The sequence below is a fragment of the Cnephaeus nilssonii genome, assembly GCF_951640355.1.
Source record: "Cnephaeus nilssonii genome assembly, chromosome: X".
NCBI classification, from domain to species: domain Eukaryota; kingdom Metazoa; phylum Chordata; class Mammalia; order Chiroptera; family Vespertilionidae; genus Cnephaeus; species Cnephaeus nilssonii.
This window is the reverse complement of record NC_137071.1, coordinates 87,652,106-87,675,723: the sequence shown is the minus strand read 5'-3', so window position 1 is coordinate 87,675,723 and position 23,618 is coordinate 87,652,106. Positions and strand designations below refer to the sequence as shown.

At 48.1% G+C, this 23,618-nt stretch overlaps 1 protein-coding gene across 3 annotated transcripts in view; it reads right to left on the bottom strand.

Annotated features, from left to right (window-relative positions):
* LONRF3 (LON peptidase N-terminal domain and ring finger 3) overlaps positions 1-22,134 on the bottom strand; it is a 40,696-nt gene extending 18,562 nt beyond the window's left edge. The window contains exons 1-6 of one of the 3 annotated variants that reach the window (XM_079764479.1): positions 21,188-22,134; positions 18,168-18,286; positions 17,504-17,626; positions 13,065-13,220; positions 10,209-10,470; positions 9,324-9,414 (exon numbers count right to left, since the gene is read on the bottom strand). In XM_079764479.1, the coding sequence (XP_079620605.1) occupies positions 9,324-9,414; positions 10,209-10,470; positions 13,065-13,220; positions 17,504-17,626; positions 18,168-18,286; positions 21,188-21,995 (1,559 nt within the window). In that variant the 5' untranslated portion in view covers positions 21,996-22,134. The remainder of the gene's footprint in view (positions 1-9,323; positions 9,415-10,208; positions 10,471-13,064; positions 13,221-17,503; positions 17,627-18,167; positions 18,287-21,187) is intronic. The other 2 variants (XM_079764477.1, XM_079764478.1) reach the window with 2 other exon arrangements.
* Positions 22,135-23,618: the final 1,484 nt, after the last annotated feature.

Genomic DNA, 23,618 nt, shown 5'->3' with positions numbered 1-23,618 from the left:
GGAAGTGGCATCTGTGGTTCTGACACTGTTTTATTTCCTGAACTGAGAGGGGTTGCATGAGTATCATCTTTACAATATTTTATTAAGAGAATACATTTAACCTATAGAGCATTATGTTAAGTGAACTAAGCCAGGCAATGAAAGAAAAATACCACATGATCTCACTCATTTATGGAAAATAAAGAACATTATAACCTGATGAATAAAAAGATAGATACAGAGGCAGTAAAGCACCAAACAGACTGTCAAATTACAGCAGGGAGGCTGAGGAGAGTTGGGGAGGGGGGGAAAGACATCAACTGAAGGACTTGTATGCACGCATATAAGCACAACCAATGGACACAAGACATTGGGGGGGGGGGTGGGATGAGGGCATGCGACAGGGTAGGGGAGGCTGGGGGAAGGTCAATGGGGGGAAAAAGGAGATATATGTACTACTATGTGTAATACTTTAAACAATAATAAAAAGAGAATGCATTTATATTTTTATGTACTTTTCCACTGTGTACATTTCACAATTAAAATGTTTTTCGAAAGTGTGATTTGCAGGCTGATTGGGGAACCATGCTGAATTCTAACTACTAGAAGAGCTAAACCAGATTTCTCATTTCCTCAGTAATGTGAGTCTCATGAAGCCAAATGCTTTTTGTACATCCTATCTAATAAAGAGGGAATATGCTAATTGACCTCAACACCCTCACAAAGATGGCAGTGCCCACAGCCAATAAGGAGGGAATATGCTCATTGACTACCACGCCCTCAAAGATGGTGGTGCCCACAGCCACAAGATGGTGGCACCCAGTCCCCTCAGCCCCGCTGGGGTGACAGGCGCATGGCTGCGCCTGCCCCTAGGTGGGTCCGGCCACTCTGTGTGCCTGCCTCCAGGGTCCCCCAATCCTTTCAGCCCTCCAGGGCCAGCCCAAAGCACAGGCAAGCCTCGGATGGCAGCTGCCCAGCCGCCCAGGGCCATCCGAGGAGCAGGTAACCAGGGCCGGCCCAGGCTTGTGCTGCCAGCAGTGGCAGCAGCAGAGGTGTGATGGGGTCATCGCCTTCCCCTGATCGCCAGGTCACCTCCCACCCCTGAGGGCTCCCGGACTGTGAGAGGGGGAAGGCCAGGCTGAGGGACCCCCCTCCAGTGCATGAATTTTCATACACCAGGCCTCTACTTATTCAATAACGCTAATGATGAAGATGATTTATGAATCTGCTTCTGCAGAACTATTTTTACAGATAACTTCAAAAGTGGGCCTTTAGTTCATTTAACAACGTAATCCACATGAAATAACAATGATATAGCTGGTCAATTAATTGCAATAAGGGGGGCAATGGGAGATACCTATAATCCTATCAACAATAAAAAATATATTTTAAAAAATTGCAATTAATACTGACATCTAATGAGCAGATGAGTAAAACAGACACAAAAGAATACAGCAACTCTTTGTAAGAGATATGTTTAAAACACCTCTAATCTAAGTGGTCACAAACAAAAATGCTGCCACAGATGATGCATAATTATTGATTTGAAATAATTCAAGGTTCAAATGATTAGAATATATCACCTTTCAAAACTCAATTCACTTCAATATTCAGGGTGACTCTTCTACAAAAGCTAACTGAGTAATGTGATTAGGAACAGATGGAATATATTTCTCTTGCTATTCTAGTGTGTGTAATACTGTTTTCCACATAAATTAAGTTTATATATTAATAGGTGGTAAATATGATTAGCTTCATTTTACTAGTGAAGAAATTAAGAACCAGACAGGTTAAACAGCTTATCTATGGTCAAACAGCTAACTGGGGCTTGGATGTGAAGTCACATCTGATTTCCAAGCCCGTGTTTTTTTTCCACTATATGACATGGCCACAACTGTGTGTACCTCTATACCTAGAACAGAAATCATCTGTGTACTTGTAGAAGCACACATTCACACACACACTTCTCTCTCCCTCTCTGTCTCTCTTCCTCTCTTCTCCCCTCATGGGAGGGGTGGGAGAGAGAAAGAGAAAAATAGAGAACTGTAGATGCTAGCTAGCTAGCTAGCTAGGTAGATAGAGCTAGATATAGAGATATACTTGGATTCCTTTCCCTTTTATTTATCACTTTTTAAAAAGTCCTCACCCCAGGACATACTCTTACTGATTTTAGAGAGAGAGAATGGAGGGAGAGAGAGAGAGAGAGAGAGAGAGAGAGAGAGAGAGAGAGAGAGAGAGAGAAACATTAGTGTGAGTGTGAAACATTGATCAGTTGCCTCCTGAACAATCCCGGACCAGGGATTGAACCTGCAATCTGGGTATGTGCCCTGACCAGGAATCTAACCCGAGACCTTTCAGTGTATGGGATGATGAGCCAATTATCTGAGCCACACCAGCCAGGGCTATTTACCACTTTTGGTAATGATTTCAGAAAACACTTCAGGGAGACATTTATAAATCAGAGTAGGGCCAGATTTTTTCACAAAAAAGCATTTTACATTGTCATATGAGGGATTAAGCAATAGTAATAATAAATGTTTTCAGTTAGATTTCAGCCTGGATAAAATGTTTGGCTTATCTGAAAATATATATCTTTTCCAACCAGTTACATCCTTGTATTGTGTTCTTTTGTTGCTATCAACTTGAGAGCAAAGAAGAACCCGAGAAGGAGGAGCGAGATAGAGAAAGGGAGAGAAAAACTAAAACAGAATAGAATAGAATAGAATAGAATAGAATAGAATAGAATAGAATAGAATAGAATAGAATAAACTGGCTCCCTAACACCCAGGTAGTTGAGCAGTTAAATCTAGGTTAAATATAAAGCTTTATGTTTCAATTGATAAAGAGGTCACTAGGCCATTAGGTAACTGGTTCAAACATCAAACATTCTTGCTCCACATCTCAAAATATCTTGTCACCCCAAAGGTGCTTCTGCACAGCAGCCCCAGAGGTGGCCCCAAAGGCTAGAATATCCATATCAGGCAAATCTCAAGGAAGGATTTTCAGTTACTAAAAATTGAGGGGCAGAGTTCTGTCTGAAATGTTGGAATTAGGAAGAAACCTCCATCAGCAGAGCTCCCCCAATCCAGCAAGGGAGACTTGGAGCCTGAAAAGTTCCTCATGAATGCAGCTGCCAATTATTGTTCCATTCACTCTTTCCACCCCTTCCCATGAAATTTACAAACTGCTCCTCATTTTCTCCCTAGAATCGGAATAGATAAATTTGCACTCGAATTTGTCTTCTGTCAATGTAGCACCACAGGACTGGAGTTCATTCTAGAAACTCATATAAGAGATACAAATGTCTAGTTTATGCCTGTCAGACTTTTTAAAAATAACTGTACCCCAAAGACACATGAGGGTCATAATAGAACCTAATAATAATCCTAACAATAAAAAGAAGAAAAACACTAAAGAGAAGTGAAAACAGGAACTTTCTTAAGACTACAATAACTTACCCGGTCGGTGTGGCTCAGTGGTTGAGCGTTGACCTATGAACCAGGAGGTCACGGTTTGATTCCCATCATGGCATATGCCTGGGTTGCACGCTAAATCCCCAGTGAGATTTCCCAGTGCAAGAGGCAGCTGATCCATGATTCTCTCTCATCATTGATGTTTCTATCTCTCTCTCTTTCTCCCTTCCTCCCTGAAATCAATAAAAATATATATATTTTAAAAACCTACAATAACTCAAGCTAAAGCTTGTATATTAAATAGCCCTTATCAACATCTGATTTCTGACTTTGAGACAAACCTTGTTGGAAGAGGAACTACATGCTTCTGACCAAGGGCTACAGTTTTACGAGCCTTGAAATCAGAAGTGCCCTCTGGACTTGGCAGCTTTTCTTTTGCCATAAAGCAGCGAGCGTCTCCCTATAACTTCCCGGCCTATACAATAGCTACTCCAGGCAAAGATGGCTTTTTGTTTTGAAGTCTTACTTAGAACAGAGGGGCAGGATAAGAAAAATAAAGGCTTTTAAAGTCAGAGCAAGCAAACTAAAAGGGGTCTTATCCTCTTGGTGTTTGTTTATTTCTTGGACCAGATTTCTAACCCTTCTCTGAAGCCCCCTGTCGAGATCAGGGACAAACAAGATGAAAGGGAGAAAGCAGAGGAAAGGGAACAAAAGAACTTCAACCTCAGGGAAAACACAAACAGGGTGAGTCTGTGTGTTTGATTTTGCATCCCCTGGATGTTGGGAGGAGTGATAAGTACACTGAGGAGCTGGGCTTTCTGAGCAAACTGAATCAAATCTCTCAACGTTAGACAAGTGAAAGTCCACAGCTCACATCACAGGCTTAGAGCCGCCGTGGTATTACCTGTAGAGGCCCATTTCTCTTCAGGAAAGCAGAGTTTCTCTATCTCTTTGGCTCTGGCATGGCCCACCTGCCACCTTGTTGAGGAGGAGAGAAGGTGGTAAAAGCAAACAAACTCTTGACAGTGTATGGAAGGCTTTCCTCAAGTGTTTCATGTTCCATCTGTTGAACTGTTCGTTATCAGGTCTGCATGAGCTTATGAGCAAATCTGCCAACTCTATTTTTTTTCCAGAGAAAGAAAGGTACATGTTTTAAGAGAAAGAAAGGTAATGGCTGCCTTAGTAATTTTATTCAGATGACAAGAAAAGTCATTCCGAATACAAATGCATGGGATTGACATGGAAAGCGTATGTGCTTGTAAAGGGCAAGACAACCTTTGAAAATCCTCTGCTGGCTGGATCCCACCATGTGACGTACCAAAAGATTTTTCTTGACATATCTTTTCTTGGCTCAGCCATCTAAACAACTTTTGTGCAAATATCTTAGCCTCCTTTTAATGATCTTTTGAAAGAAAGACACATTTGAGAATCTACTGAGAGCTGTGGAACTTGTCCTGGAAACACACAAACACACACACACACACACACACACACACACACACACACACTTCTACATACAATGCTAGGGAATTCATAGATCTACTAGAATGTATACATAGATAAGCCAGGCCCTGGGGCTCCGCATGGTGCAGCTGACTCCAGACACCTTCCCCCAACCCAAGCCAAGGGCCCTCAGCAACCCAGCAGGCAACCCAGAGGTGGTGGTGGGGCCGGGGGCGGGGGGAAGCTTGACATGCACAGTGGCCAAGGCAGCCACCAGGGCAAACAGTGGTTGCCCCAGCTCCCGGTCTGGGAGGTGGTGGCCCAGGGTCTTCGCATCTACTTTCAGAGCACCCCTGGTACTGCAGGTGAGGGCCCGTGGCAGCCAGAGGATGATGGCCCAGTGAGGCGCCAAGGGAAGGTCACAATCAAGTACAACCGCAAGGAGTTATGGAAGCGCCCCAACCAGGAGGACTGGATCCTGGAACAGCTCACTCGCCTCTAGGACTTCCAGGAAGATATCCTGGGGCTAGAGATTTATGTGGATGAAGGACATGAAGAGTGATGACACCCAGGCTGCCAGGGTCAAGGAGCTGCTGGTTGACTGTTACAAACCCACTGAGGCCTTCATCTCTGGCCTGCTGGACAAGACCAGAGGCATGCAGAAGCTGAGCACATCCCAGAAGAAGTAAGGGTCCTCAACCCAGGTGAATGGTGGCTCGCTTAGGGTCCTCTTCCCTACCCCCTGTTTTCCATTTTTGGGGTTTTTATTGTTATTAAACTGATAGGACTAAAAAAAAAAAAAACCTCCTCATGGTCTAGGAGAAAAAATAATTAACATTTATTAGGTACTTATACGTCAGTCACTATTCTAAGTGTTTAAGTAGATTTTCTCAATCATAACTATCCCATAGGGTAAAGACTACTGTTCTTTATTTTACTGATGAGAAAACAATGTCAAAGAAAGTCACTTGCTCCAGGTCAAACAGGCAGCAAGTGGCAGAGCAAGGGTTCAAATCCAGACCATCTGACTTTGGAGTTTCTCCTCTTAGCTACAAAGTCACAGCTGTGAAATGAAACAAATAAAAGTAATTTTTCCCCCTAGCCGGTTTTGCTCAGTGGATAGAGCATCAACCTGCGGACTGAAGGGTCCCAGGTTCAATTCTGATCAAGGACACATACCTCAGTTGCAGGCTCCTCCCCAGCCCAGGCCATGGTCAGGGGTCATGCAGGAGGCAACCAATCAATATGTCTCTCTCACAACAATATTTCTGTGTGTCTTTCCCTCTCTCTTCCACTCTCTCTAAAAATCAATGGAGAGGGAAACCAAGATGGCAGCATAGGTAAACACCTAAATTGCTGCCTCAGCACAACAATTTCAAAACTACAACTAAAAGACAAAACGTCTATCACCCAGAACCATGGGAAAGCTGGCTGAGTGGAAGTTCTACAACTAGAAGGAAAGAGAAAAGAGCACTGAGACGTGCACAAGCGCTGAAAAGCTGAGGTACGGAGGCATGCAAATCGGGCTGGCAACGGGCGAATGGGTGCGCTGCTTTTTTCAACCCAAAGGGAGACTAGCTCCAGATTACTCTGAACTCCAGTTTCTGGGGAGACGCTGGGGACTCAAACTCCTACGGGGAGAAGCTGGACTGTCTGCCATCAGGTCAGAAAGTGAGGGTGGCTCTCTTGCAGAGGTATTCACAGCAATCATTGTTTACTACGCTGGGGCATGAGATGCGGGGATGGGGAAACTCGGAGATACAGAGACGGCTGACTGGCAGCAATCGCTGTTTGCCACGCCCTAGCCTAGTGACTCCCTGAGACCCCGCCCCACACAATCTACAAACCCACCCAAGCTCCACGCAGCAGCTTTTGCATATAAATGGCCTGCCCTATCACAGCTTAACCTAACAAACTGCAGCTCTGGTCAGACAGCTCCAAAACCTCCAAACCCCAAGCAAAGAGGAGAAAACTGTAGTTCTCACTATAGCTCCTGCTGGGTGGCCTCAGACAGTAGCTGACCTGCACTCCATTGGAAATCCAAAAGCTAGCGTATCTAGTGGTCAGTGTGAGACGACACCAGATTTCAACTACTCACATCCATAAGTGACACATTCAAGAGGCAGACTCAGTGAGCACCAAAGCCCCACTGAAACAAGTCCAGCCCCATAAGCGTGTCTCCAGCACAGCAGTTCTTCCATTATAGACACAGCGGGTCCTCACAGCCAATTGGCCTGGAGGTCAATTCCTCCCAGTGATACCAACAGCAATCAAGGCTTAACTACACAAAGACTTTGCTCAGCCCACAAAGGGGTGCACCAAGAGTGTCCACCTCAGGTGATAGGGGAGGCTGAACCACTGGGCCCTATAGGTCACCTACCACAGAAAACCACTCCATAAACACGGAAGCAGCAAAATGCGGAGACAAAGAAACATGTCACAAATGAAAGAAATGGAGGAAAGCAAACTACTGGACATAGAGTTCAAAACCACATTTATAAGGTTACTCAAGAATCTTCTAAAAACAGCTGAGAAACTTGATGAGATCTCTGAGGAGCTTAGTGAGAACTTCAAGGACCTTAATGAGAATGCCAAAAAAAAAATGGAAAAGGACCAGTCAGAAATTAAGCATACACTGTCTGAAATAAAGAATATACAGAAATTCAACTGTAGATCAAAGGACGCCAAGAATCAAACCAAAGATCTGAAATATGAGGAAACAAAAAGCACCCAACCAGAAAAACAAAAAGAAAAAAGAATCCAAAAATATGAAGATAGTGTAAGGAGCCTCTGGGACAACTTTAAGCGTACCAACATCCGAATTATTGGGGTGCCAGAAGAAGAGAGAGAGCAAGATACTGAACACCTATTAGAAGAAATAATGACAGAAAACTTTCCCTACCTGGTGAAAGAAATAGACTTACAAGTCCAGGAAGTGCATAGAACCCCAAACAAGAGGAATCCAAAGAGGACCACACCAAGACACATCATAATTAAAATGCCAAGGGCAAAAGACAAAGAGAGAATCTTGAAAGCAGCAAGAGAAAAACAGTTAGTTACCTACAAGGGAGTACCCATACGACTGTCAGCTGATTTCTCAATAGAAACTATGCAGGCCAGATGGGAGTGGCAAGAAATATACAAAGTGATGAATAGTAAGAACCTACAACCAAGATTACTCTACCCAGCAAAGCTATCATTCAGAATTGAAGGTCAGATAAAGAGCTTCACAGACAAGAAAAAGCTAAAAGTGTTCATCACCACCAAACCAGGATTATATGAAATGTTGAAGGGTATTCTTTAAGAAGAGGAAGAAGAAGAAAAAGGTAAAGATAAAAATTATGAACAACAAAATGACAACAAATACATACCTACCAACAAGTGAATCTAAAAATCAAGTGAATAAAAAATCTGATGAACAGAATGGACTGATGAATATAATAGAATCAGGACCATAGAAAGGGAGTGGACTGACAATTCTCAGGGGGAAGGAGGTGTGAGGGGTACGGGAAGAGATTAGACAAAAATCTTACACCTATGGATGAGGACAGTAGGGAGGGTAAGGGCATGGGGTGGGGTGGTGAATCAGGTGGAGGGGAGCTATGGGGGAAAAAAACAGAGGAACACCTGTAATAATCTGAACAATAAAGATTTATTTTAAAAAAAGTGAATTCAAAAAAAATCAATGGATAAATATCCTGGAGTGAGGATAAATAAATAAATAAATAAATAAATAAATAAAATAAAGTAAAGTCTTTTTTTCCACACAGACTATGATTGTAGCAGCTTCCTTTTTTGTGTGGGGTTTGGGAGGAAGCATGTGGATGATTTGCCTCTCCAGAGATCTGAGAAAGTAGGGATAATAAGCACTGGGTGAAGGAAAGATGCTTGGCCAAGTAGTATAGACCCACTACTAATCCTATTCATGGCACAAAACAAATACTAGGCAGGTCCTCTACTTTGCTTCCATAGACTAGACCTATGGCACTGACATTAGCCCTTGAGTTTTGAGATCTTGATCCAGTAGTTGACATTAGTCCCAGAGTCTCAAACCTAGATACCTACAAAGGCCAGGAAAGTGATGCAAATGTGAAATGCAGGCTAATGTAAGACAGTGAGCAGCGGAGGGACCATGACCAACTGGAAAGTGTGTGTCCTGTCTCAAGACATTCAAATTTAAATAACAAAAATCCCGTGAGGACCAAACACAAGACATTCAGCCTGTGGGCCATAGTTTGTGACCTCTGAATAGATAGTTTCCTTCCCACTATCCAAGTATTTCCAAGTCAGGAATGTAAGGAATGCAATCTGTAAACCCGAGACACCAGCTAGCCTGTGTGACAGGCTGTGTTAAGGTAATTTCCATTTCGCTAGAACCATGTTTTTATGTGCTGGTCAATGAAGCAGTAGGTCACTAGAAGAAAGATCCACACACCAGAGAGGAAAAGGAGACCCCTCAGGCAGTAAGTGACAACACACATCACATACCTCATACATAGGGCACATTCAAGGTCGGTTGCGTCAAAAGAAGGGAGTGGAATACTGACAGCAGGCAGGTCCCCCAAATCAGCAGGAGGTTCTGTGATTTAGAAAACAGTAAGTCAGAGCTGGACCAACCTTGGTTTCACAGACAGAACTTGTGAGGCAAAAAACACACAAAAAAACCCCACACAATTTTTTTTTCAGTCTGCCACTCTCACCTCTTCTGGGGGGTTGATTTATTGGCCACCTGACCCACTGAGAATGGGATACCCTGAAGTAGACTCTCGAGATGTCCAGAAGCCCCACAGAAAGAGAAGTGCAAGTCAGGGAATATCCAGAAGCCCGGTGGACTTCATTCAAATGCAAAAGGCACCTCATGCAGCAGGAGCAGCAGCGGCAACTCCATGGACTGAGCCAGGCCTTCAAAGCTGATAGTGACTCTTGGCACTGCCCACCTCTCTGGAAAAGCTATTGGGCTGCAGCTGCTGCTTCTCAGATGCCTGCCTACAGAAACACATCTGGGAATGAGCAGAGTGTGGCCTGATTGCACAGCTCTGGTCTTCTGTTCCTGGAATAGGGATGGGGGTAGGGAGCGGTTGGCCTGGCAGGAAGTGACACCATCAAGGGCATTGGATATCATTACTTGAGACTGTGCTTGACCTTATGCCTTGGCTTTCCATTACAATTATTCTTGAGCACTGGCAGTACGCTAGGAACTATGCATGCTCTTACAGAAACTTCACAGCAATCCTGAGGTGCCACAGCCAAGTTCCAGAGCTGGGCCACACACCCAGAGCCTAAAGACCCCTCATATGGACAGCAAGTAACCTTCTTATACTGGGGAGCCCAGCATCTCCTCCAAGGCCCTTTAGCCCTGGGTAGAGTCAGTACCTGGCTTACAGACTTTAGTAGGAACATCTGGGTCTTTGGGTTCAACTTGAAAATGTTTCCTTTTCTTTTCCTGGCTTTTACCAGTCTGGCTGGACGCAGCTTCTGGAGAGGCAGGGTACCCCTTCTCCTCCTCTTCTTCCTGGTCTTTCGTGGTGCCTTGCTGCCCATGCCCCTTTACTTCCGCAGGATTCATCTGGATGTTGCAGTCCCCACTGGCTGCTCCTTCCTCCTGTTTAGAACAATGGGGGAGTTCCTCATTTTCCTGGCGGAATAAAGAGCCAAAAGTCAGAATCTACTAGGGATCAATACTGCCCTCTGATATTCCCACCACAGGAGACAGAGAGAGAACTTCACAGTCCTGAGTGGACACATGGATTAATGGGGAAGGGGCAGTCACAAGGCATATTTCCCACTTCTGTCCACACAGCATCAGTGACAAAGGCATTCCCAGCTTGGGCAGAGTTGGGGGACTTCCCTAGGCAAGGACAGAAAGGCATGTAGGGGAGAGATTCCTTGGGCAGTGGTGAAGGGGAGAAATGTAAAATGTAGCACCAGTCCCCTCTCCTATCCAGATCATTCCCCAGTTACTACATTAGGGAAACCAAGGCATGCAGAGAGGGTAGATCCTGTCACTCAGTGCTTCCTCTCACTCTACAGCCCAGCTCCACAAGGACTTTTGGGAAGGCTCTCGCACAGGTGTGTCACAGACTTGCAGTTACCTCATGCTCCAGCTATAGGTTATGCTGCTCAAATGAACTAGGGTCCAACTATTCCCTTCACTAGTCTTTGGGGGGAATATTGAAAAAGAGGAAAAATCATTGGCAAAATTATCAATAATGTCTCTAGTCTTTTAAAGAATGTTTGTCCAGGGTTACCCATTTTGGGAACCCTCCCCAGGCGGGAGTTTGTATACACTTGCAATAAGTTCCCATGCCTTTGCTTAAAAAAAAAAGAAAAGAAAAGAATGTTTGTCCAGGAGAGGAATACTCAAAAATGGACCTAGAAATATGTCCAACAATACCTTGAGAATCCCTCTCTATTGTAAACACATAGTCTACAGGTCAAAATGCCATGTTCTTGTTTCCCCTCCAATCCCTACCAAAAACATTGGTAGATAGATGAAAAATGAGAGCCATAGAGCTGGGAGAAAACAATGAGGGGAAGAGAAAAAGGATGTGGGCTTTCTCAGTATCCAACCTGGGGAGTTCAGAGTTATTTGATTCTGTGTCCTTAACTTTCCATGAGCCCCAGGCATTGGCTACACAGGAGTGCACTGATTTGCAAGCAAAGTCTGGGTGGAAACCCCATCCCTGTTCCACAGCTGGCTCTCACTGGAAAGCCAGGGGTGCTCTTTTTTCTTCCTTTTGGAATGAGGAGCAATTAGAAGCCACTCCAGGCACTTAAGTTCAATGTTAGTGTTCTCAATCATGTAATCATGACCTCAAACAATTATTGAAATGCACTAGGGCAGTGGTCGGCAAACCGCGGCTTGCAAGCCACATGCGGCTCTTTGGCCCCTTGAGTGTGGCTCTTCCACAAAATACCACGTGCGGGCGCGCACTTACAGTGCGATTGAAACTTCGTGGCCCATGCGCAGAAGTCGGTTTTTGGCCTGGGTGAGTCTATTTTGAAGAAGTGGTTCTAACGCCGAGCCACACTCAAGGGGCCAAAGAGCCGCATGTGGCTCGCGAGCCGCGGTTTGCCGACCACTGCATTAGGGGTTCTCTGATTTCAGGAGATGCTCTTTCAGTTCTGCCTCCACGTCCCCCTCTTTGTTTACTTGGACACACCTGCATTTTATTCCTTCTCCTGAGCAGGGAGAGAAGCAGGGAAATGTAGGATTTCCACCTGCCAGAGAATCTAAGAAGCCACGGAGATCCCAGGGCTTACATACAGGGAAGAACACAGGGCACAAATGCAGTGGGGACTGCAGCCCCAAGGGGCTGAGGCAGTCAGCACTAAACTCTGCCTTCAGGGCTGGATTTCTGAACCCCAGCTGCTGCCCACTTGCCCTCGAATGTGAAAGCCAGGATCTGGAACCCATCTCTCCGTGGTTCTGTTCCCTTGTTTTCAAAGAAAGGCACATATACCTTCCTCCAAGGACCTTAACCCTTCCCAAATCACTTCCCTCTTTCTTCTCAGCCTCCAATATGTACCGGAAGTCTACTTATGTGTAAGACTTGGTGCAGGAAATTACCTCCACTTGGGGATCAAATGGAGTTGTCTTTACACAAGGAACTCAGCTGGTGCTCAAAGGCCAGCAGCTTGAACAAACAAAAAGCAGGAAAGGAGGATCTTTATCAACCCAGGCTCCACCCCTAGGCTGATAAAGCCACCTCATTGAATGGCTCCAGTGGAAGTTGACCAATTCCTTTCTAGTTCTATCAAATCTCTCTCATCTGGATTTAACCAAGAACCGAAAAATGAATGTAACAAATCATAAACCCTGGGACCATGCCTGAAATCCAGTTTTTATCATTAAGAAATAACCTTCTGCCCAACCAGCGTGGCTCAGTGGTTGAGCATCAACCTGTGAACCAGGAGGTCACAGTTCCATTCTGGGTCAGGGCACATGCCCGGGTTTCAGGCTCAATCCCCAGTGTGGGGCGTGCAGGAGGCAGCTGATAAGTAATTCTCTCTCATCATTGATATTTCTGTCTCTCTCCCTCTCCCTTCCTCTCTGAAATCAATAAAAATATTTTTTTAAAAAGAAGAAATAACCTTCCAGCAAAGAACATAACCAGTCCATTTCTTATTTCTCAGGAACCGAAGTAAGAGAGGTAGGGCTCACTCCCCAGGTTTGCCCACAAAACAGCCAAATGAAGCGTCACAAACGAGCTGGGTGAATTGTTTTACCTGTGACAACTTTGGTAGATTATGGCTGTCGCCTTCAGTAGCCATTGACTCTACTTGTTCCTTTAATCTAAGCTGAGGTGCCAACAGCTTCAGGATATCGGGAGAATGTTCCTGAGACTCCCCCGGGACTGATGGTGAAAAGAAACTAAGGAGAAGCTGTGACATAAAACAGAAGACTTCACTACTTAAGTTTCTACAGGTACTCAGGTGAAGGGAGAGGGGGAGAAAAGGGTAGAGGGCAAAGGTTGCAGGGCAAAACTCTAGGGATGAAGCCTTGGACCAGACAGACCAGGGCAGACCAGGGAAGGGGGCCTTGCTTCACCAAATCACCCAGGAGCTTATTAAAAGTCCAGGTTCCAAGTTCCCCTGCCTGGCTCCCCAGATCTGAAGTATGGTCCAGGAATCTGCATTCTGAAAAGGCATTCCAGATGCCTCTGTCACCCTAGTCAAACTTAAAGGGCTATCACTGCAGTGCTATCTTTCCATAGAAATATCTGCAGTAGGATTAAAAAGCCTGTGTAGGAGGAAAGAGTCAAAGAGGTGAAGGCAGGAGACAAAAACATCAGCTGGGGGACCTAGAGCCATGTCCATAACACCCCAGTGGGTAGAAGTCTACAATTGTCTTTTAGGTTCTGATATTTCTTTCCTCTGCCTGCTCATTTTGCTCCCTCTTTCCCCACCCATCATCCCTGGGCCTTTATCCCTTCTGCACTGAAGTGTTAGAAAAAGCAGACGCCAACCTTCCTTCCTCTTTCCCAGCCTCTCCTCCCCCATTCTGACCTTCACTTTCGAGAGAAAGTCAAGGAACTTCAAGTACTCGTACTGGGGCAGACTGGTTCCAGTGTATGGCTGGTTCCTTTGCAACTGCATAAGCCCATTGAGTGAGAAGATCCAGAAGGGATTGGACTCAACAATGGGTGTTCTAGTGCAGGCTGCATCATTGGCTGCCCACATTCTTGCCTCAATGTGCCAGCAGGGATTGTGAATACACATGTGTATATATTGTATATAACATGTAACACAGGACAGGTCACCTGGCTTCCAAAACACACTCAAGTGTTTCCATCCAGAGCCCCCTACAATGTTTGGACACCCACTAAAGGATGCTCCACCCCCTTGCTCAGTCAGGGTATTAATTAATCAAGAAAGCCTAACAGGAACTCTGACCAAACTCTCCAGTTTGATTTGCTCCCTCGCTGTTTCCCCCCGCCCTGTCCCGCCCCCCAGTTCCTTCATGATGTTTCTTCATATAACCAACTCTGCTTGGCCTTCAAGGCTCAGCTGCAGGGCTGCGTTCCCCTACTACTCCAGTCTCCCTGATGTCACTTATCCTTTCATGTTCTCCACTGTACCATAATATAGCACCTTACATGACACAGTCTTGTGTTAGCCTTAAATTGTACCATAGACGTAAGTCTTTCTCTCTAACCAGACGAACAGCTTCTGGAGAGCACAGGACAGATGCCCAACAGATACTCGTCACACTAGAAGGAATTGAATTAGCACACTTATCCATCCCAGGGCCTAGGGAGAGGCCTTGGGTTCAGGCCCAAAGTCCTCAGACATCCCTGTTTTCCTTCTATTTCTGGGGACCCCACTTCCCAGATCTAAGTTGGGAAAAGAATGAGGTGGAAAGGCATTCACAGTGCCTAGGGTCATAAATGCCAGTTTTCAGAGCCCTCTCCTCCACAGAAGCCAAAGCTGGCTCTCAGAAGCCCTCCTGAGTGACCCATCAGGACCAACCCATTTCTGAAGCAATCTCCCTCACATTCTCCCCCAAACAGCGTGATGTTCTTCAATAGCCGCCAAACAGCACTAAAATGTGAGGGTAAAAGTGCAGAGTATGGTGCAATGGAGCGGAGGCAGAAAGGAGAAATGGAAGGAAACAAGGCAGAAACAACAGCAGCTCTTCACTTCTTCCCTTTACTACCTAAGATCTTGTTCTAGGCCTTCCCAATGACTTTAGAAAACAAATGGTGGGGCCAACTTTCAGTGGGAATAATCATTCCACATAAATGAAAGTCAAACCCAATTCACTGTCAGCCTTCAAAAGGCTCAAATGGGTCAAGAAGTGTGTGTGTGTGTGGGGAGAATCTGAGGTCTGTGAGTGTATAAGGTAACTAATGCCCAGTGAACCTGGACCATCTTTGTCACATCTGAAAATGGAACAATCTGGTAAGTAAGCACTGCTGCAGGCCCTCAGTGTTCTTAAGTGGCTGCCATGTCCTTGTCACAATCAGTGGAAATTTGCCCCTACATTCTTGCCCCAGCTTCAGAACTCCAGAACACTCATTACGGGCATAGGCTCCTATTGTCTGGCATTTATATTACATTGGGTAACACATGCAGGGTTGTAAGGGCCTTGAGACCAACACTGTGTCTTATGCCTCTTTGAGTCTCCAGATCTTAACACAACTTCTTGCCCTATTAAGTTAGGTAGCCCCTCTAAAAGCAGCTGGAAAAAGAGGTCAACATAACTGATGATACAATCAGGCCACCTGTGAAATGTACAAATGGGAGTAGAGAAATCACTCATGGCCCTGGTCTGGTAGATCAGTTGGTTAGAACATTGTCCCGATATGCCAAAGTTGCAGGTTTCATCACTGGTCAGGGCACATACAAGATTTAACCAACAAATGCATAAAGAAATAGAAAAACAAATCAATGTCTCTCTCTCAAATCAATCAATACTTTTTAAAAAACTCTTTAAGAAACCACTCATCCTAGGACCTGACACCTGCCTCTGTTGACCTTTGCACAATCTGTCCCCATAGTCAAGGTTCTTCTAACCAGCTTTGTCCATCCACTGCAGAAATGATTGGTCCCATTGCTACTCCACCCAGCCCCAGCAATGAGTGCTGAGACTCTGAGCATGTCCCCTTAGGACAGCAGGAAGTGGCTAGAAGGCAGACTCTGGAAACAGGTAGAGTTGGCTTCAAATGATCTTCCACAAATCACTAACTGTGCAACCTCACGAAAGTCACCAAGCCTGCCCTAGCTGGTTTGGCTCAGTGGATAGAGTGTCGGCCTGTGGACTGAAGGGTCCTGAGTTCAATTCCAGTCAAGGCCACATGCCTGGGTTGCGGGCTCAATCCCCAGTAGGGGCCGTGCAGGAGGCAGCTGATCAATGATTCTCTCTTATCATTGATGTTTCTATCTCTCTCTCCCTCTCCTTTCCTCTCTGAAATATAAAGTCACCAAGCCTCAGCATCCTCATCCATCTCATCTGTAACATGGGGATAAATAACAGCACCTACCCCCATAGAGATGTTGTGGGGATTAAATCACATCTTCCACAGAGAGCCCTAGTTCAGTGCCTGGTGTGCATAGGATGTGCTCAATAAATGTTAGCTGCTATTATTGTTGTTGTTATTATTATCCATACCATGGACTACACTTAAGATTTGGAGGATCCACCAGTGCTTCTCTCAAGAATACCTTGTCCACTTCCCAAACCATGGAAAAGCAACTCCCCAGAAAAGAAATCTGTCAGAGGCAGAACCTCTAGAGCTCCACTTCCCCTAGTTCATTGATTTTTCTAACCATTCGTTTCTGGAGCCTTCAGCAACCAGTCCTGTCTCTTGCTCTCTTTCTTCATCACTGCTCCGCCAAACCACAATGCAACAGAAGTACTTGGGTTGTGGTGGTGAATTGGGGGCTGGGCACAAGGTGAGAGCAGAGGCCACCACTGAATGTCCAACTTCAGGCCAATTAGCCAGACACGCTGAGAGCACATTGCAGAAGAGTAAGCAACAAAGTCCATGGAATGAGGATGCTTAAGCCTTTGCTAATACTCTCAGTACTTCATGCAGCTTTTAAAAATAACCACATTCTCCTGGGACTCAAGAGTTGGAATGCTTGTTTGGATTATATTATAATGGTCTCTGACTTACATTTGTGAGACAGTGTATGTGTTTTATTTCTAGCAAAGGAAGTGAAAGTTGGAGTTGTACATATGGCAAGTGAGACGGGGGCCAGCATCCTTTATGAGGAGCTGGCTTCCCCGTGTGGCTGGTGAAGCTGTGACTCGGTCAAAGTGAAGTTCTACAGCTGCAGGCAGCCCCACACCCCTGGCCTCTTGTCAACAGCCAGAATCTCCTCAGTGAGCCTCCATCCCCATGTTAACTTGTTTGCATTTATTTTTGTCTTGTGTTTTTTCCCCATTGACAACCCAGACCCTGAGTGAAAGAAGCAAGAACATTCCTCATAGGCTCCTACAGAAATGTAGCAACTGCTCAATCTGATTGTACACCCCAAGAGGACGGTGACTTGGGGGCAATCAATTAGAACTTGTGTCTCCCTCTTGTCCCCTTAACCAAGGGAGCCATGCACTCAAGACCCCAAATGCCCTGGAAGACAGTTCCCTCACTTGCCTCCCTGGAGAAGACAGTGAGGTGGGAACCCATTGGGCATCTAGACCTGATGTCATCTCAACTCACCCTTTGGGATTCAGATCTTGCTCTCCTGTTCTTTCCATCCAGTGAAACACAGTATAGAAACTCTCTTAGTGCTTCCTCCACCTTGCCTAGGGTGGCCAAGGCTTGCGCCTTTCTGAAGTGTGCCTGGAAGAAAACTTTAGCATTCAATCCCACTCTTATTCATCCTCCTGACACTATTCTTCTTAACACTCACTAACTTCATAGGTATTCACTACTGCCTGAAGCATTTCCAAGGATTACCTTACGCACAGCCCTATCGTGCAGGCAACTATGACAAACCCTGTTAAGTAGGAACTTTGAATATCTCCATTTTATAGATGAGAATATAAGGCACAGGGAGGCTAAGTAATTAGTCCAAGGTCACACAGATGATAAAAGTAGAAGAGCTGGGACATAAACTCAGGCAGTCAGGCTCTCAAGTCTATGTTCTGGAGTCACAGAGCCCAGGCTGCTATGCAGGTCATCAATGGAGAATCAAATTGGGGAAGAATCCAGTTCCCTTAAAGACCCCTAAGTAACCCTTTGTCAAGGGACCCGCAATTTTGCAAAGCCTTCTCCCAGGTCTGCTTGAACTCTAATGCCCCATACCCCCAAGGGCAGCAGCCCTTCTGGCCATTTCCTTTTATAGCATAACCCCTTCCCATGCTTCCCATCCCACACTCACCTTAAATCCCATTGGGCGGAGCTTACATGCTATTTCTGCATCATGCAGTGCATCCTCATGCGACTCCAAGGTGAAATAAATTTGTGACCGGTTGCTATAAAGTAAGTGGTCATTTGGTGCTGCCAAAATGAGAAAAAAACAAACCCTCATTAATGGCCCCCAGCAGAAACATGTAAATCCTGTATGAGGATGGATCTTGCGCAGATGGCAAGTTTTCTAGGACTTTCCCCCTGGGGACCCAAAGGGTCATGCTCAATTTCTGGCCCTAATGTTATCCTGCCAACCACATTCCCCTTCAGCCACTATGGGTCTGAGATGCCCCAGCTGTAAAGAAGGGATTTTTGCCCCTCTATGAAGCAGATCCTTAGAGGGCCTGTGGTGTCAGGGGTGCTTCAGTGACTTTGACATGGAGAAAACTCTGGCATGGGGCTATATGGGGCTAGCAACTGACAGCCTGGCTTCTGAGTGATGTATCACCGACAAGGAAACAGGCCAGGAAGTGGGGAGTGGGAGCTGGCTAGATGTGGCCCCCATCATGGCTACCAGGAAGACAAGCTCAAGTTAGTCTTCTGGTAGCAACAGCAACATCTGTGTAGAAACCCAGCACATATGAAGTTTCTCTAAGAAAATGGAAATGTATTTGCAAGGCTCCTTCCTCTCATTATACACTGAGTGGCCAGATTATTATGATCTCTGAACACATAATAATCTGGCCACTATATATTAGAGGCCTGGTGCATGAATTTGTGCATTGGTGGGGTCCAGCCAGCCTGGCCAGAGGGAGAGGACATGGGCAGTTGGCCGGCCTACCTGCTAGTCGAACTCCTGGTCGAGGGGACAATTTGCATATTAGCCTTTTATTATATAGGATATACACTGAGTGGCCAGATTATGCATTCAGAGATCATAATAATCTGGCCACTCAGTGTAGATGGCCAAATGTGAATGAACCTGGACAAGGCTTCTGAGAATAAATTGAGATTGGCTCTCACCAACACTCTGAATCACTAGATGTCAGGGCTGGGCAGGCCTTTAGAAATCATCTGGTTCAACCAACCCATTCTTCAGATGAGGAAAATCAAGCCCAAAGAGGGAAAGGCATCTTCTGAAAATCACACAGATAGCTAGTCAGACTTGTTAACTGTCCAAACTTTGCATCTGGAGTTTCTTTTTTTTTTTCTGAAGGGCGGTACAGTATTTAGAACAATGAGGAAGAGAGCGTGGCCATTTTTCAGTACAAAGATACTCTTTGTTGGAGAGGCCCCTTTCCTCCTAGAAGGTTGAAGTGGTCTTGACATTTTCACCCTGACTGCTCTGACCGTGCAAGGAAAAACCCCAGAAAAAACTGACCCTCCTGGGATGGCTGGAAGGAATGGAACCTCCCTTGGAGAGCTGGGCTTAAGTGGCCTCCACCTGTCTCCTTCATATTGCCCTGCTCTTCCCCAGGGACCAGACTCCAACTTCTGTTGCGGGAACAGGTTTTGTTGGTTTTTCCCTCAGGGGTGTGCTGAGGGTTTGTGCGGGTGCCCATTACTTGCTCTTAAAACATTAGGAAACAGTTTAAAGTCTTCTCTGTCTCTTCTTTTCTGCAGCACATGCCAGCCCAGTGGCAGCTCAGTGTGTTTGTGTGAGCACAGGGTGTGTGTGTGTGTGTGTGTGTGTGTGTGTGTGTGTGTGTGTGTAGGGAGTCCCCATCTCCCTCAGGTGCCAGTCTTGCCCAGTCCACCCTAGTTCCTCCCCTACTCCCAATACCTGTTGCCAGTTATGGTTTAGGCTCCACACATGGAGACTCCAGCCCAGCCCCTCCTCCATCCCAGCCCTGCTGCCTCCTTCCTCCCCGCATGCTTCACCAGACACCATGTCCCACCAGCAGAGCTCCTGGCAGCCTGCCCGAACTGGGCAACAGCAGCCAGTGGCTCAGAGGCCACTTCCTGGGTTCAGCTGTGGGGAGGAGAGGGTTGGGGAAGCATCTCCCTGCCGGAACTCTGGAGCCCTAGTAGGGCCACGGGCATGGGGCTGCCCACCTTGTCCTTGAACCTACAAAGCCCACCCATCCATCTCCAGGCAGCACGAGAAAGCGGGACAGAGGCATGTCCCCTTCTCAGCTAGCCCACAGCCCTGGGATCCCTGAGCAGTTTCCAGGCCAGGACGCAGGCAGCAGACTGGAAGGGGAGGGGGGCATCTATTTCAGACAGGGATCCTGTGATAGGAAGCGGTGACAATGAGTCACAGGGCAGCGGGGCACGAGCGCTCTTCCCTCCCCCCACCCCACCCCCCCACCCCCCATGCTCGCGGGATGGTTTCCGAGGCGAGCGTGGCCCACTTTGGTTACCTCAGCCGTTACACAATCCCGCCCGCCCGTCCGCCCGCGCGAAGGAGGGGCCGCCCAGCCAAGGCTGCTCGCGGCCCTTATGCAACCAGTGCTCTCCTGACCTAATTCCACGCCGGACCCAGTCCACCCGGAGCCGCGGCCCCGGAAGGGACACCTCCAGGCCGCAAGGGCGGCCCGGGCTGGTGGGACAGCAAACGCAGGTGCCTAGAAAACACCTGGGGTTGGCGGAAACCCAGCGGAGCCTGTGCGAGGGTGGGAAGGGTGCAAAGTTTCCCTCCCGACAGGGAAGGTGCAGGCAGGTGTAAGCGGGAGCCCAGGCGTGCAGAGACATAGGGAGAAGGAGAGAAAGAGAAACAGAGTCGTTGACACTGAGCAACAAACGGAGTGACAAAGGTGCGAAAGACAAACAAAAGGAGAGATAGAGCCAGTGTGCCACCAACAGAAACGGAGATGCAGAAACTCGAGCTAACAGGACACACAGAAAAAGACGAAGAGCAACAGAGCCAGAGAGGCAGAGACACAAAGAAAGAGAAATTGGTAGGGGCAGAGGAAAAGTCCAGGAGTGAACTCCAGAAACCCCTCCCCCACTCCGGTCCCGGTCCATCCCGTGGTCCCCTGAGCACTCCTGGCCCTGGACCATCCCCCACCTCCCTGTGCCTTCATTGCCAGGAGATCGCGGTGGGCTCACCTAGTTTGACCGCTTCGTTGTACTTGAGTAGTGCCGCCTCCACCTGGCGCTCGCGGTACAGCCGGTTGCCCTCGTGCCGGAGTTGCGATGCCCGAGCTCGAGCAGGGAACAACTTGCCAAGGAGACCGCTGAGCACCACATTGACCCGCAGCGGCGGCGGCGCCTGCTGCCCAGCCCGCCGGGCTCCGCGCGCCCGCCCAGTGGCCACCATCAACGCGGAGAGCTTGACCCCGCACAAAGCACAGCGCCTGTCGGCTGCCCGCCCGCGTTCCAGGCACACTTTACAAAAGGTGTGGCCGCACGACAAGGACACGGGGTCCCACAGAAACCCATGACACTTCCGGCACTTGAAGCCATCCCACAACTCGGTGGCCTCGGTGGCGGTTGCCACCCCTGCCTCTTCCGCCCCCACCACACAGCTCGCAGCGCTGCCCCCGACCGCGGGCACTGGCGCCAGCTCCTCTCCTGTCCGGATGTTCTCAGCCAGGCAGCGCACCAGCTGCTGCAGTTGCTCAGCCACCAGCTGCTGCCGCTCCGACAGCTGTCGGTATACCTCGAGGGCTTCCCGGAGGCGCCCCCCGGACGCCAGGGCGTCTGCCTGTGTGAGCAGGACTTTGCACTCGGTCGTCGAGGCCGGAGGAGGCTGCTCTGGCTCCCGCGTCGGTAGAGGTGAGAGACCTTCTGTAGCCGCCTCCGGATGGCCCGAATCAACACGGGTCACTGATGCCGCCGGCTCCGCCAGCTCTAAGTTGTTGCCCGCGAGCTCAGCGGGCAAGCTCGGCATCTGTTCAGCCTGAAATAAATCCATTAAAGGAAGGACAAACTCAGGAAGAGGCGTCTAGGGGCCGGGGACCCAGAACAGGGAGCGGTGGCTGGAGGGAATTGGGGCTGCCACTGCTGTCGCGCTGCCGCACACAGGTCCCTGCCGCGCCTCCAAGAGCTCCATGCCGGCCGCCTCGCGCCGCCTAATAACTGTCTTGTCTCAGCAAAGCGTTATATAAAACGTCACCACGTGACGCGCCGCCACGCTGCTCATTGGCCAGCGGCAGGGAAATTGTTACAAAACCAGACAGTTTTGTAAGAGTGTTGCGCTTGGGTTTTTTTGGCTTAGTTTTTCTTGGCTTCTTTTTGAGGTTGTTTGTGTTTACACTAAGTCTTATTTCCCCCTGGCAATGTGGTTCCTTTTTGGACGAGGGGGGAGAGGGAAAAAAACAAACAGTGTTTGCTCTAGGGCTCTTCACTCCAAACTACCCTATCCCACCTCCAAACCTGGCAGCAAACAGATCCATTCGCTAGCGGTCCTCTCAACACCCTCCTCAACCCCTCCCCTTCCCCCCGCGTCCCTCTCCCCACCTTCCCTAAGCCCCAGGGAAGGCCGGTACCTCGAGGAGCACAATCCGCTAGGTCTTTTGGGACGCCCAAGTCTCGTCCTTCTGGGGTTGACCACTGCTGTCTGCAAAGAGAAACGGGTTAGGAAGGTCTCCGGGAAGACCCTCACCCCTGTTCCGGCCCCCTGCCGGCCTTCTCCCGAGAGTCCTACAAAAGTAGTGAATACAGATATCCGAGGGCGTTTGGTATCCAGTTCTAGAAGCGTCACGGAACGCGGGTGATGTAAAAGTTCTGTGGCTCGAGCTCAGCTGTGGGGGACGCGTGAAGATGTGCTCATCAGCTCGCGCTGGGAGGTTGGAGACCCGCGTGCCCAGGCTCTTCACCTCTTCCTCCCCCAACGCTGGAATCTGGAGAAGGACTTGGCCGGCCGCGGGGGGGGGGGGGGGGGGGCGGGGAAGGGCACCCGCTGGATGGGTGCGGCCACGAGGACTCTGCCTGCGGGGGTCTGTGGGTACTCTGAGGGGCGTGGGAGCACGGCGGGCGGAGAAGGACCAGAGAGCACCACTCCGGAGAAAGTCTTCTAATCCTGGCTTACTCCAGCGGCCGGCCAAGCTGTCTCCAGTTTCACCACTCCAGAGCCCTGAGTTCAGACATCCTCGTGTCACAGTGGGGGCTTGTGCGCGAGGCGGTAGGGTTGCACACAAGCTGCGGGGATTTGGCTTACGGTGGCGAGGAACCCTCAAGCGTGCCCGGATTACGTACAGAAGGCCAGTGTGAACCGCCCACACTATCTCCTTCCAACCCTCACACTTCAGATGGGAGCCACAGGCACAAATATGCTAGCAATGCTTAGAGACCTAAAGGAATAACGCGCTTCCACCAACGTCACGCTGAGCAGAGGAGGGGGGCGGGATCTGGGCTTGTCTCTGGCTCAGTCGGCCTCCAGATCTGCGGGCTCTGGACAGTGCCTGGAGCAGTGCCCAGGGCGTAGCGCTGCCCCTGGGGCCTGAGGACCTACAGTTGGCTCCTGCTGTGGCCACTTCTTAGCCAAGTGACCTTGAGCAAGTGACCTAATTTCTGGGAGCCATCATTTGAGCTTCCG